The sequence below is a fragment of the Panonychus citri genome, unplaced genomic scaffold, assembly GCF_014898815.1.
Source record: "Panonychus citri isolate SS breed McGregor unplaced genomic scaffold, ASM1489881v1 Contig00094, whole genome shotgun sequence".
NCBI lineage: Eukaryota > Metazoa > Arthropoda > Arachnida > Trombidiformes > Tetranychidae > Panonychus > Panonychus citri.
In genome coordinates, this window is record NW_026515499.1 from 89,662 (window position 1) to 101,680 (window position 12,019).

Genomic DNA, 12,019 nt, shown 5'->3' on the forward strand with positions numbered 1-12,019 from the left:
TTAATTGTTCGGGCAAAAACAAAATTCATTCTCAACAATTTATTGTTCTTCTATTTAGTTTGATTAATTTTATCGAAATTATTTTTTCATTTTCACCCCGAAAGATAAAGTGTGGCATTTAGCCAATTGAGCTAAATTCTGCTTTATCTTTCCACTTGTGACTTTTTAAAATCCAAAAGTTTCCTAATTAAATTTAGTTGAATTTCAATAATTGAACTTCAATTGAAGAGAAGCGAATTTCTGATTGAAAGATAAGTGTGACTTTTAGAGTGTTGGTCTAAATTCTGCTCCAAATTCAACCTTGTGTTTTCTTATCTCTGCTTGTGGTTTTTTTTTTAATTTGATTTGTTTTAATTAAAGAATTAAATTTGGTTTTTTTTCGTTCATTCTCTGTTTGACATTCGCACGTGGAAATAGTTGTTACCTTTGCTATTTAATTATGGGAGCACCGATTAATGTCAATGGTTCTCATGGAAATGTTGAGGTGAAACTTGGTCAACCTCCATCGGCCATGAGGTCAACTGGTGGTGTTGGATGTCTAGTTAATCATGGCAATGGACCAGCAATTCAAAGTGGTTATTTAATGTCTCAGGAAAGTGCTGGGTGTGGTGGTGGTGGTGGTGGTGGGGAGAAGATGAATCCTGGCAATATGATGCCTATGAATGCTATTCAAGAACTTTCACCAGGACAGCCATTTCCGTTATCAGTTGGACGAGAAGGTTCAATTATACCCAAAGCTGAAGTTGGAGAGAAATGGGTTTATTCATCGGAGCAAATGCTCTGGGACACGATGACACGAAAAGGTTGGAAATGGCAAAGTGACCAAGAGAAAGGTAATTGGCTTTGTTGATTGTGTTTCTCTCAACTTTTGATGTTCCCTCTGTTTTTTTTACAGAAAAAAATCAAAACCCAATCACGATTCATAATCGAGAATGTAAATCTCGGAAAAATGATTTTTCCAAAAAACTGGCTGATCAACGTTGGCGTCAGTCCATGAACGCAAATATTGAATCTCTGCGAAGAGTTCTATCTAAAGACTTCGTGTTTCGTGATGGAACCATAATCAAAAGGCGAGAATGCCGAAGTAGAAACGATCTGCTCGCCAAAGTTTCCGATCTCATTAGTGATCTAGAAAAGGCATTAAATACCCAGTGTTCTGGATCATCTCCTGCTCTAAGTCCCAACGATAACTTGAATGCAATTAAGAACAAATTTAAAATTCACCAAAGAGAAAAGGAAAAAAATGAAACACCGTCGGCAAAGAGCCGAAAAAACTCAGAGAACTTTCTTCCGGTTAAATGTAAACAATAATCAATCACCATCTCAAGAATACTGATTTAACCAAAAAGAGTTTTTCCTTTATAATTACATTTTGTGATACATGTATAATTTAACTTACATTTTTTTTATATTATTTACATTTTCATCTTTATTGTTTAAAACAAAACAAAACTTCAAATCACATTCAGTGACTAAACCAGAATTCTGGTTGTATTTTCTTTTCTTTTTCAATTTAAATAATAAACTATTAATTTTTCTATCATTTGTACACATCTATTGTTCAATTGGATTTGATTCATTTTTGATTGTTTTCCGTTCCCATTTAGGATTAACTGAGATATTTGATTCGGAGAAAAGATCACGTATCAATTTGGGTTCTTTTTTCCGAGTTGTATGATCGTAATCAGCTAATTCTGGTGAATCTTTGATTATCTCGTAGTAAATTTGAATCATTCGAGCAATTTCTTGATTAGAAAGCATAATCGGTGTATCATCTACCGATACTCCTGCTTCGATACAAATTTTATCAATCAATTGTCTCTCAGATGATGGGAAGAGAACATGTAACGATCTTCGAATAAATTTTCGCCTCAGATGAAATAAATTTCGAACAAATTTATCAACCACTTTAAAAGGAATCTCAGTAGGTACCAATGGAGTTCTCAATGGTAACAATCTAACTAATCCAACGTCAACTTGAGGTTTAGGAAAAAAATGAGAGCCCGGAATAAGTAATTTCCGATGGACTTTACAGTAAAGTTGAGTCATGATGGAAACTCGACTTCGTCCATATTGTAAAATATCAGCACCCAATCTTTGGGCCACTTCCCATTGGAAAGTTAAACTCAACGGAACTCGACCATAAGCAAAGGCACCTTTTCTCAAGTGAATTTGATTCAACCATTTAATCAACAAAGGAGAGGCGATATTAAAAGGTAGATTACTGAAAAACTGTATGGACGGCGGTGAGTCCAACCAATCTCGTTTTAAACTTGGATCGAAAAAATTTTCCATATTAAAATCTCTCACATCACCAAGTAAGATTTTCATTTGTCCAGGATAAGCGGCATCGGACAACATTTCCAACATTGGTAAGAATCTGCGATCCTTTTCAATTACAAACAATTCCTTAGGCCCTTGGGAAAGTATCTCTCTGGTTATGTTACCCGGACCAGGGCCAATCTCAAGCACTGTGTCCCCTGGCTTGATGCAACTGTATTTAACCAATTTACGGATGGTCAATGGTCTCATCAGGAAATTTTGAGACAATTGCTTCTTACCATGGATTCCATAAATGGCCAGTAGATCTCGATAACTGGGCATCGGTGGAAGACGTTGAGGAGCATATTTGATTATCTCTGTCCGATCACCAACTTTGGGAATTAAACATTTACCAATTTCAGAGGAAACACGATTTATACCTCTCATCATGGAAGAGAATAAATTGTTAGAATAGAATTACAATTAACTATTTCAATGAAAGGAAAACGAAACAAATTCTATTTAATTGAAACTGTTTTGATTCTTTGGAAACAAAAATAAACAAATGTGACAAAAATATTCGGTTGCTATTGGCAACCATACAGAGAGCACCAAACACACGTGATTCATTTGGAAAATTCAATTGTTTGTTGACCGAGAATTTTTTTTTTCTTTTGAAAATTTAAAATTTACAAAAGAGCAAAAATGGTAAATAGTTAATTTTGTTTGTTATAACAGTGAAATTGATTAAGTTTTACAAATGTTTCATGTTAAAAACGAATTATATTAAAAGGAATCTGTGGTTTACCCTTTATTTTCAAACCCTTTTGCTTTTGTTTTTTACTGTTGAAAGTTTCAAATATTTTTCCATGAAAATGAAAAAAAAAGATTGTAGTTGAAAATGGATCATTTATATAGATTTTCTTAATCCAGTTTCATAAAATTTTCTCTTGTTACTCTTTTTTTACTTTATGCAAGTTAATTTTGACAGTTTATGTATAAGTTGTAGTAGGTGGTGGTTGTGGTGGTGTGTATGTTGTTGATGATGATGTTGTTGTTGTTTATGTTTTGCTGTTTTTTTTATATATCAAGTTTGTATATTACTTAAATTTGACCTAATTTAAATATATTGAGCTATCCACCGGAAGCCTTCACCATATCCTTGCCTTTTTAGCACACTACACATGAATAGTTCAACTGGACGACCAGGTAATTCAGATCGGGAAACTTTTCCCTTACCAGTGGTTACACCATGTAGACCAAAATATGACCTAATATTATCTTCACTAGCAGCCCCTCGAATATCAATCTTATTTCCAAGTATCAAAACAGGTACATTTGATAATTGCTCGTCAGTTAGTAAGCTATCTAATTCCGTTTTAGATTCTGGAAATCGTTCTGTGTCATGAGCATCAATGAGGAAAACAATTGCATCAACAGCAGGGAAATAATCTTTCCATACTCGGCGGGCTTGATGATGACCACCAAGATCAAAAGTAGTAAATCTTATGTTACCAATGGCCAATTCCTCTGAGGTTGGATGAAGTGTAGGTACATGTTGAGCCATCCGATCATCTTTAAGCATATGTAATAACGTTGTTTTACCAGCATTATCCAAACCAAGGAACAACAATTTACCACTTTTCTTATAAAGGCCTGTAAAGATATTTATCAATAAGAAAAACAGCAAAAAGACACAATATAAAATGTTAATTATGATAACGTCAAGGGATAATGTTAGAAGAGGGTATAGAGAGGAAGACAGATTAAAAAACAGGTAGAAAGGACAGATAGACAGAGAATAAAGAAAGAGAAGAACAAAAAAAAGAGAGAGAGAGACAGACAAATGGGGAAAGAGGAAAAATTATGAGAGAGGTAGAGAGATGAGAGAGAAAGAAAGAGAGAGAGAGAGAGAGAGAGATAAGAGAGATAGGATGAAGAGGAAAATTGGTGAGTTAGAAAGGCTTAGAATAAATAAATATGATTCTATTAGAGAGGGAAAGAGGTGAGAGATAGAGAAAGGGGAAGAAGATTGAACAAAAATAGTAAAATTGTGATTCTGAAGGTGGATTAATAGAATATTGGAAAAGCTCTGAGGGTTTCAAGTGAAAGAGAAACAATTTCGATTCAATGATAATTTGTAATAATAAGGAAAACATTTGGAAAACGAAAAGGTTAAATGATTATTACCTAAAAAACCGAGGACACCGGTTATCCAATCCCAGAAAAACATCTGAAGTTAATTGTTTAACACCGATTGTTTAATTGTCCAGTTGTATGGCAGGTTAAATGTACAAAAAAATCACTGAGAGAGACAAATGAAGAGAAATTAAAAAACTTCCAACTAAGCTGTTTAGCTTTTGTCATGTGATGCAAATAGATGTCGCTAGTTGGTGGAAGTGTAAATCTCGCGGTTAATTTGAATTGAAGAGAATCGAATTTCTCATTGAAAGATAAGTGTGACTTTTAAAGTGTCCGTCTAAATGCTGCTCCGAATTCAACCTTGTGTTTGTGTTTTTTTCTTCTTCTTCTCTCTGCTTGTGTTTGGTATTTCATTAATTTGATTCGTTTTAATTAAAGAATTAAATTTGGTTTTTTTTCGTTCTTTTCTCTGTTTGACATTCACACGTGGAAATAGTTGTTACCTTTGCTATTTTATGATGGGAGCACCGGTTAATGTTGATGGTCCTCTTGGTAATGTTGAGGTGAAACTTGGTCAACCTCCATCGGCCATGAGGTCAACTGGTGGTGGTGGATGTCCAGTTAATCATGGTAATGGACTAGCGATTCCAAGTGGATGTCCAATGTCTCAGGATAATGTAGGAGGTGGTGGTGTTGGTACTGGTGGTGGGGAGAAGATGAATCCTGATAATATGATGCCTATGAATGCTAGTCAAGAACCTTCACCAGGACAACCATTTCCGTTATCGGTTGAACGAGAGGTTTCAACTATACCCAAAGCTGGAGCGGATGAGAAGTGGGTCTATCCATCGGAGCAAATGTTCTGGAATGCAATGATACGAAAAGGTTGGAAATGGCAAAGTGAACATGAGAAAGGTAAATTATATTCAACTGAACAATCTCTCAAATTACATCATTTGGTTGTTTTTTTCTTCATCAATTAATCTTTACCTCAAATATTTTTGTTCACTTTTATCTTTTATTAGAACCACTTCAAAAAAATGATATGAGTCACATAATTAGGATCCACAATGCTAATAATGAAGCTGCTTGGCAGGAGATTTTGAAGTGGGAAAATGCTTTCCATTCTGGTGAATGTCCGACTGGTCCGAAATTGAAACGATTTTCTGGTCGAGCAACTGATTATACACCAAGAGCCAGAATAAGATCTTGGATGGGATATGAGTTACCTTTTGATCGTCATGATTGGGTTGTTGATCGGTGTGGTAAAGATGTTCGTTACATTATCGACTATTATGATGGTGGTCCAATTGTTCCCGAACAATTAAAGATTAATCCCGCTTTTGCCGTTCTCGATGTTAGACCAGCACTTGATTCTGTTGGTAATGCTTGGGATCGTATGAAAGTAACATGGTGGCGATGGAGATCAACCTTTCTTAGCAAAGAATCAAAAGAAAAAGTTTAAAACTAATCATTTTGTTTCTTTTTTTTCTGATCCACATTAATTTAAATTGTAGTTATCTAATTATAATCATTTCCTGTAAAAATTTACATACATATAACACGTAAATGACAGATTTATTCACGACTCTTGATCAATTTTACCTTGACAAACATTGAAAATTGAAAAATAACAAAATTAAACTAATCTAAATGTTACAATTAACTTGATAATCAATTAAAACACACAAATGATCAATTAATGAGCTTCCAGATGAATCTGGTTTTGTGGATTGTTTTCTTTTAATTATTAAACTATATTACAACGATTAATTGTTTTCCTTCAATATGATAAAGAAAAAGTAATTACAATAGTTAATAACCTGAAATGTTAATGATACAGAAGATTATTGAAGGTTTATGTTTATATTAATATAACATTTTCTCAGTTAATTGTCTCACTAAATAGATAAAAAAATCTAGAGGAACAATTAAAAAGGTTATTTGCAATACGACTGTCATTAAGTATCAGGTATCTGGAGTTTTTAACAACATGATAAATGCAAAATCGTTGTCATTTTTTAGTGTAAATGATTAATCTGTTGATTTCTTAATCGAGAACAAAATAAATGTATTATGATGATAGAGAGTGAGAGAGAAAAAATATAAGGTAGAAATGGTATATCTCTTCATGATGGAAGATGATGACGATGGTGATGATTATGATTATGATGATTATGATGATGATGATGATTGAACAACATTGGCTTTAGTCCATTAATGTAGATTAGAAAACATTGTTTTAACCAAATATAAGGAGGAAAATGGTTACAAAATTAAATTGTTTTCCATTTGATTAGAGGGAAAGAGGAAGATTTTTGATTATGGATTAAATTGTACCACAAGTTGTTCCTCAATATTAACAGCATAACCTTTCTTAACAGCAATTAATGTTTTATCAGAGATCAGGTTGGTTAATGTAAGATCCTCTTCAGAGATAGTCTTAAATGGTGTTGGAAAGTCTCTTAAATCAGATGAATTGTCGATTAATCGTTTAGAACCAGATCCTGATCCATTTAGAATTGTTAATTTATTATTGGATAGACGATATTTAAGGTAAAGTGGTTGTCGTAGTTGGTTAATTTTATTCTGATAGAGGCGAGTCCTTTCAGTGTATTCATTTTGTTCAACTGGTGGAACATCAGCTGAAACATCAATCACATTGGCCAACATTTTATTCAATATTCGATGCCAGGCATTACTTTGCTCGTTATTTTTACTTCCACCATTATTGATTGTCCCATAATCGGTTGATTGTTTTGAATTAATGGCAACACCATCTCCAGTGTAACAAGTCTCTTCACCAACAAATCGACCATCACCAGTTGGATCATTTAGAATACGAGTACGTTCACCATCACCATCGTCCAAATTTTTATTACCAGGAAGACAACAGGAACTCCAATTACCCATAATGCTTAATTTTATATAGAAAAACAATTTATATATTTATATAAATATAATATTTTAAATCATAAGGGTTAAAGATAAGAAGCAAAAAAAGAATCAATTTTTAAAGGTAACACATGATTAAAGAATGACTTTAGATGATGAATAATGATTATGATAAGTATATGATGATGAAGATGATGATGATGAATATAAGTTGAAATTGAAATAGAATAAACCAGATAATTAGTTAATGAGTTTCCAATGTTGTCTTCTTATGTTGTTTTCGTTTTCTTTCACATCCCCCCTCTCTTTTTTTTCCAAGAGAAAAAAAAAACCTTAAGATGATTTCTATAGTACCAAATAGATGTTTATATAAATTGAAGATTAATTAAACCACCATCACCATGGAGCACACAAATTGTCACTAAAAGTTAATCAAATAGAAACGATAAGTAAACCAAATGATTCCAATGGAATTAAATTGATTGCGAAGTGAACACATTTTAAGCCAAAGGGGAAAAACAAGGTGTGAGTGTTTCTATCTGTTTGTGTAGGCAAATTGTTAAGGCTCAGATTGTGATTCTTTTTAAATTAAAAAGGAGGAGCTTTCAACGTTTACACGCACAGTATGAAAACAAGTGACAATTAACTAAATTGATTAATTCAATCAAACGTGAGAATCAAAATTTTTATAATCAAAACACAAACAAAAAACGAGGGAATCATTCAAATGATCAAAGTAAAACCATTGGTCAACCAATTTTGACCTACACGAAAATAGAGAAAATAGAAAGGGACCGATTACTAATTTAGAAAAGAAAAATTCTTTTTTTTTATTCTCTTTCAACCCGAAAAATAAATTTACCAACAGTTGTGAGAGAATCACTTTTTTTTAGATTGTGTAATTTAACGGAAACATTGTGATGATTTAGTGGCTTATATTAAGAACAGGGTAACCTTGGTGAGTGTTTCAATTGTTACATGATGAAGAAAAAGAGATCAATATAACCAATCAGTTAATCTTTTTGAGTCGATTCTCCATTTGGCCCATAACCGTGTTTTCTTTTGCTTTTGAATTAGCGTTTTCAACTGCGTTGCCGTGGATCTTGAGCGTCGGGATGTTCCATTTAATTCCAACATGAATGTCAAAAAGCTCAGTGATCAGTTTTAAATCCGAATTCCAGTCTAGAGGGGAACCTTTTTGTCTGAAAAAAAATTGAAATCAAGTAAACCTCAACATCGTCAGGAATTGTAGACACATTAACCTTTTCTTTATTAATTTTCTTAATTCCAACAAATGACACAGAAAATACACCAATTAAAGGGTCGATCATTCTGAATAAATACTTTTTGTAAGAGAAAACAACTTGATAATTTTTCAAAATTCTCTGAGAAAAGTTTCAATTGGAAACTTTCAAAAACAGAAAGAAAAGGGACCAACTATTAATTTAGAATATAAAAAAAATTCTTTCGATTTGTTTTCATTAAACTAGAATAATTTAATTCTTTTCATTTAATCATCTGTTAATCTGGTTAAAAAAAATCTCTCGTCAGTTTAATCTTCACAATAATCAATTTAGAAATTCGATCAGTAATTAATTAGAAAACAACCTCTTCAAGTTCATCATTTAGCTAATTTTCCCACACTAATTGTTATTATAATTGACTCTTAATTAGTGATTAAGATCAATTTTTTTCGTCAACAATTTAAATGACTTTGGTAATTTTAAGCAAATTTGATTTGCTAGACAATTAACGAGATGTTTAAACCTTAATTGTTAAAATTGGAAGAAATTAAATCTCTAAAAATGAAATAAATTGATTGTGATTAACTTGATTATCTTGATTAATTGTAAGTACAGTTAAGGTGTATTTGAGGTTCTATTGATTATATAAAATCTTGTCAGATCTGTGATACAATTGTTCAATCCAACTGTAAGGCTGATTGACAATTAACTCTTGTTATTTAAAAGCGATCACAACAGTAAAAAGTTGATTCAGTTGATTTCTCATTATCTTCATTTAATTGTCTCAAACTGTTGAAACAGAAATCATGTATCTCTACCTGTTCATGTTAATCACAGTTCTAATTTCAACTGGACAATCAAAAAAAGTAAATGGACCTTGTCCAATAAAAATCAAAGATATTGAAACAATTGACACCGAACGAGTAAGTAAATCATATTGATTCATTTCTTACCAACAATAACAATCAACAATTGACAATCAACACTTTCTCCATCAGTACCTAGGTAAATGGTACGATATTTACGTGGACCCAAATCAACGCAATTGTCCAAAAGTTTTGAACTGTACATTGAATCTGTATCGCAGTTACATGGAGGACAAACATGTATTCAATGTTAATTACTATTCGTTGGATGGTCCATACAAAGTATTTTGTTCATTTGGACTTTACCAATATGATTACGATGTTGATGCAAAACTTTTCGCCGATGCATGTAAGTTAATTGTTTCGTTGGAAAAATTTATCCTAATCAATCATTTGGTCTCTAGACAATAATCCAGTTTACATTTTGGACACTGATTATGATAATTACGCTGTTGAGGTTGGATGTTTAGCCAGTGACGATGAAAAAACTCACGAAGGTAAAAAGGAACAGTTGATTTAGTTAATTTAGTTGGTAATTTTTTGTTTTCCAAATTCTGTCATCTAATTCAATTAGAGAGGATTGTTATTCGATCTCGAACCAAATCAATGGACGATGATTTACTTGGACAATTGAAGAGAAAAATTGTCGACTTTGGTTTCGCTGAACCAGAGTTAATTGCTCAGGATTACAGTTCGTGCCCCGATTATGAACCTTGGATTTAATCATTTCGATCTGATTAATATTATTGATTATAAAGATACAATATACTCACAATTACAATTGTCTACTACCAGTTGATTTGTTTTTTCATTCTCAATAACAATTGACCGTTAATTATAGTTGATCATTTGAAAAGTTGTATAACTGATTAGATAATCATTTTATTGGTTATCCATTGGTTGTTAATAACCTTCAATAAGGGAATAATAAAACAACAATAGAAGATAAAAATCAATTGATTATCATGTTAACAAAGTAATTAACTGGTAAATCACAATGTCATTTGATAATACAATTGGATTGATAAGATTTAAAAGATTAATTAGAAAAATAGATCAACTTGAATTGGGTTTTGTTTCCCTTTTTGATTAGTACAAGATTTTGATTTTAAATGAATTGAATTGTCATGTAATAATTAAATTTGAGGGAAACAAAGAGTGACACTAACTAATTGTCGTTCCAATTATCAAACAATTAGCTGACTAGAATTGACGATGACAATTTAAACTGACGAAGAAACAATTTAGTAAAATGTCTTATCGAAAAACCATCCAGCCGATTTCTTAACAAGATCGAGTCGCTTTTTGAGAACATCGAGATTTTTAATCAGTAGGTCGGGATTCTCACGAAGATCTCTAAATGCCTTTCCGATTGATTGCTCCAAGCTTTGCTGTGTCGTAGGTCGGTACTCATCGAGTTTATCCTTAACGTATCCCCACAAGAAAAAGTCAATCGGGTTCAGATCGGGTGAATAGCTTGGCCAATCGATTCCGTAGTTACAGATTTGATTTGATCTATCGGCGAGCATTTGATCACCAAATCGAGCACAAATTAGGTAGAAAATTTTTTCCGTCTTCAGGTCATCGGGAACATCTTGCATCCAACAGTATTCCATGGTGTCCATGTCTCGAGAACGAATATCATGGAGAATCTGGTGCGCAAGGAAATCGTGATAATCATCAGGGGTGAATTTTGTGGCCACAAAATATGGACCGAGAATCGTTTTACCACAAATCGCGGTCCAAACGGAAATGGAAAGATCATCCAACGGGGTAACCGTTGCAATCTCAGGTCTGGTGCTTCCCCAGAAACGGTAAACATCCCGACACCCGTAACCATGTAAATAGAAAGTGGCATGTCCAGTGAACCAAATGTGGTCAAGTTTAAGAGTGTTGGTCTCCTCGCTTTCCAATAAATACTTTGCCATTGCAAGTCTAACATGAGGATCGGGTTTACTTAAGTGCTGAAGTGTTTGTACCATATAAGGTGATGGATTAGTATCTTTGATTGGAATCATTTCCCCGGTAAGTGGATTAAGAGAAGCATTGAAATCAAATTTAACTGTTCCAGTTTTCTCAAAATTAGCAACAATACTAGAGGAAGAAAACAATCAATCAAGAATTGATTGAGAATCGAAGGGAAAAAATTTTGAAAGTAGAAAAGGTTAATTTGATTATAAGAGACACTCTTGATTCTTTAATTGTTGATAGTTAATCACTTACCTGTCGATTACTGCCTTTCCTGGTTTAGCTTTTTTCCTATGGTAACAAGCCCATTGATTAGCAATTTCTTCATAATTGTTTGGATTTTGGTAGTAAAGTCTAACGATTGTGATTCTTTCAGGTGTAGTGAAACAAGACATGTTTCTAATTAGTTGATTGTTGGTGAATTAAGGAAAAAGTCAACGTATAAAAAGTTAATGTTTAACTATCACAATTAAAGGAAAGACTAAATCAAGAGAGTTGGGTGTTCACTTGTGAAGATATTGAAGATAATCACCTTTGGATCTTTTATCCAATCAAAGTTTTCCTTTACTCTTTGACCAATAGTTGTAGTACAACAATTTAAATTGTTTCGTTTGATTGTTGACAAAATTAAACGAACGTTTA

The 12,019-nt window shown here is 32.8% G+C and overlaps 7 protein-coding genes across 7 annotated transcripts; 3 read left to right on the forward strand and 4 right to left on the reverse strand.

Annotated features, from left to right (window-relative positions):
* The first annotated feature begins 195 nt into the window (after positions 1-195).
* On the forward strand, positions 196-1,549 carry LOC128387833 (uncharacterized). Its single transcript, XM_053347108.1, has 2 exons — positions 196-833; positions 896-1,549. The coding sequence occupies exons 1-2, from the start codon at positions 440-442 to the stop codon at positions 1,309-1,311; spliced, it is 810 nt and encodes a 269-aa protein (XP_053203083.1). The 5' UTR covers positions 196-439; the 3' UTR covers positions 1,312-1,549.
* On the reverse strand, positions 1,513-2,901 carry LOC128387829 (mitochondrial dimethyladenosine transferase 1-like). The gene has a single exon (XM_053347104.1). It carries the CDS (start codon positions 2,710-2,712, stop codon positions 1,555-1,557), a length of 1,158 nt encoding a protein of 385 aa, XP_053203079.1. The 5' UTR covers positions 2,713-2,901; the 3' UTR covers positions 1,513-1,554.
* Positions 2,902-3,043: 142 nt separating this feature from the next.
* On the reverse strand, positions 3,044-4,612 carry LOC128387838 (GTP-binding protein SAR1b-like). The gene is made up of 2 exons (XM_053347114.1): positions 4,453-4,612; positions 3,044-3,918 (listed from the first exon to the last, which is right to left on the reverse strand). Exons 1-2 carry the CDS (start codon positions 4,493-4,495, stop codon positions 3,383-3,385), a joined length of 579 nt encoding a protein of 192 aa, XP_053203089.1. The 5' UTR covers positions 4,496-4,612; the 3' UTR covers positions 3,044-3,382.
* Positions 4,613-4,765: 153 nt separating this feature from the next.
* Positions 4,766-6,066, forward strand: LOC128387832 (holocytochrome c-type synthase-like). The gene is made up of 2 exons (XM_053347107.1): positions 4,766-5,319; positions 5,430-6,066. Exons 1-2 carry the CDS (start codon positions 4,920-4,922, stop codon positions 5,867-5,869), a joined length of 840 nt encoding a protein of 279 aa, XP_053203082.1. The 5' UTR covers positions 4,766-4,919; the 3' UTR covers positions 5,870-6,066.
* Positions 6,067-6,103: 37 nt separating this feature from the next.
* Positions 6,104-8,062, reverse strand: LOC128387837 (uncharacterized). Its single transcript, XM_053347113.1, has one exon. It carries the CDS (start codon positions 7,315-7,317, stop codon positions 6,727-6,729), a length of 591 nt encoding a protein of 196 aa, XP_053203088.1. The 5' UTR covers positions 7,318-8,062; the 3' UTR covers positions 6,104-6,726.
* Positions 8,063-9,250: 1,188 nt separating this feature from the next.
* Positions 9,251-10,184, forward strand: LOC128387839 (lopap-like). The gene is made up of 4 exons (XM_053347115.1): positions 9,251-9,466; positions 9,542-9,758; positions 9,814-9,906; positions 9,984-10,184. Exons 1-4 carry the CDS (start codon positions 9,350-9,352, stop codon positions 10,130-10,132), a joined length of 576 nt encoding a protein of 191 aa, XP_053203090.1. The 5' UTR covers positions 9,251-9,349; the 3' UTR covers positions 10,133-10,184.
* A 73-nt stretch (positions 10,185-10,257) lies between these two features.
* On the reverse strand, positions 10,258-11,894 carry LOC128387831 (uncharacterized). Its single transcript, XM_053347106.1, has 2 exons — positions 11,633-11,894; positions 10,258-11,503 (listed from the first exon to the last, which is right to left on the reverse strand). The coding sequence occupies exons 1-2, from the start codon at positions 11,770-11,772 to the stop codon at positions 10,654-10,656; spliced, it is 990 nt and encodes a 329-aa protein (XP_053203081.1). The 5' UTR covers positions 11,773-11,894; the 3' UTR covers positions 10,258-10,653.
* Between the last annotated feature and the right edge of the window lie 125 nt (positions 11,895-12,019).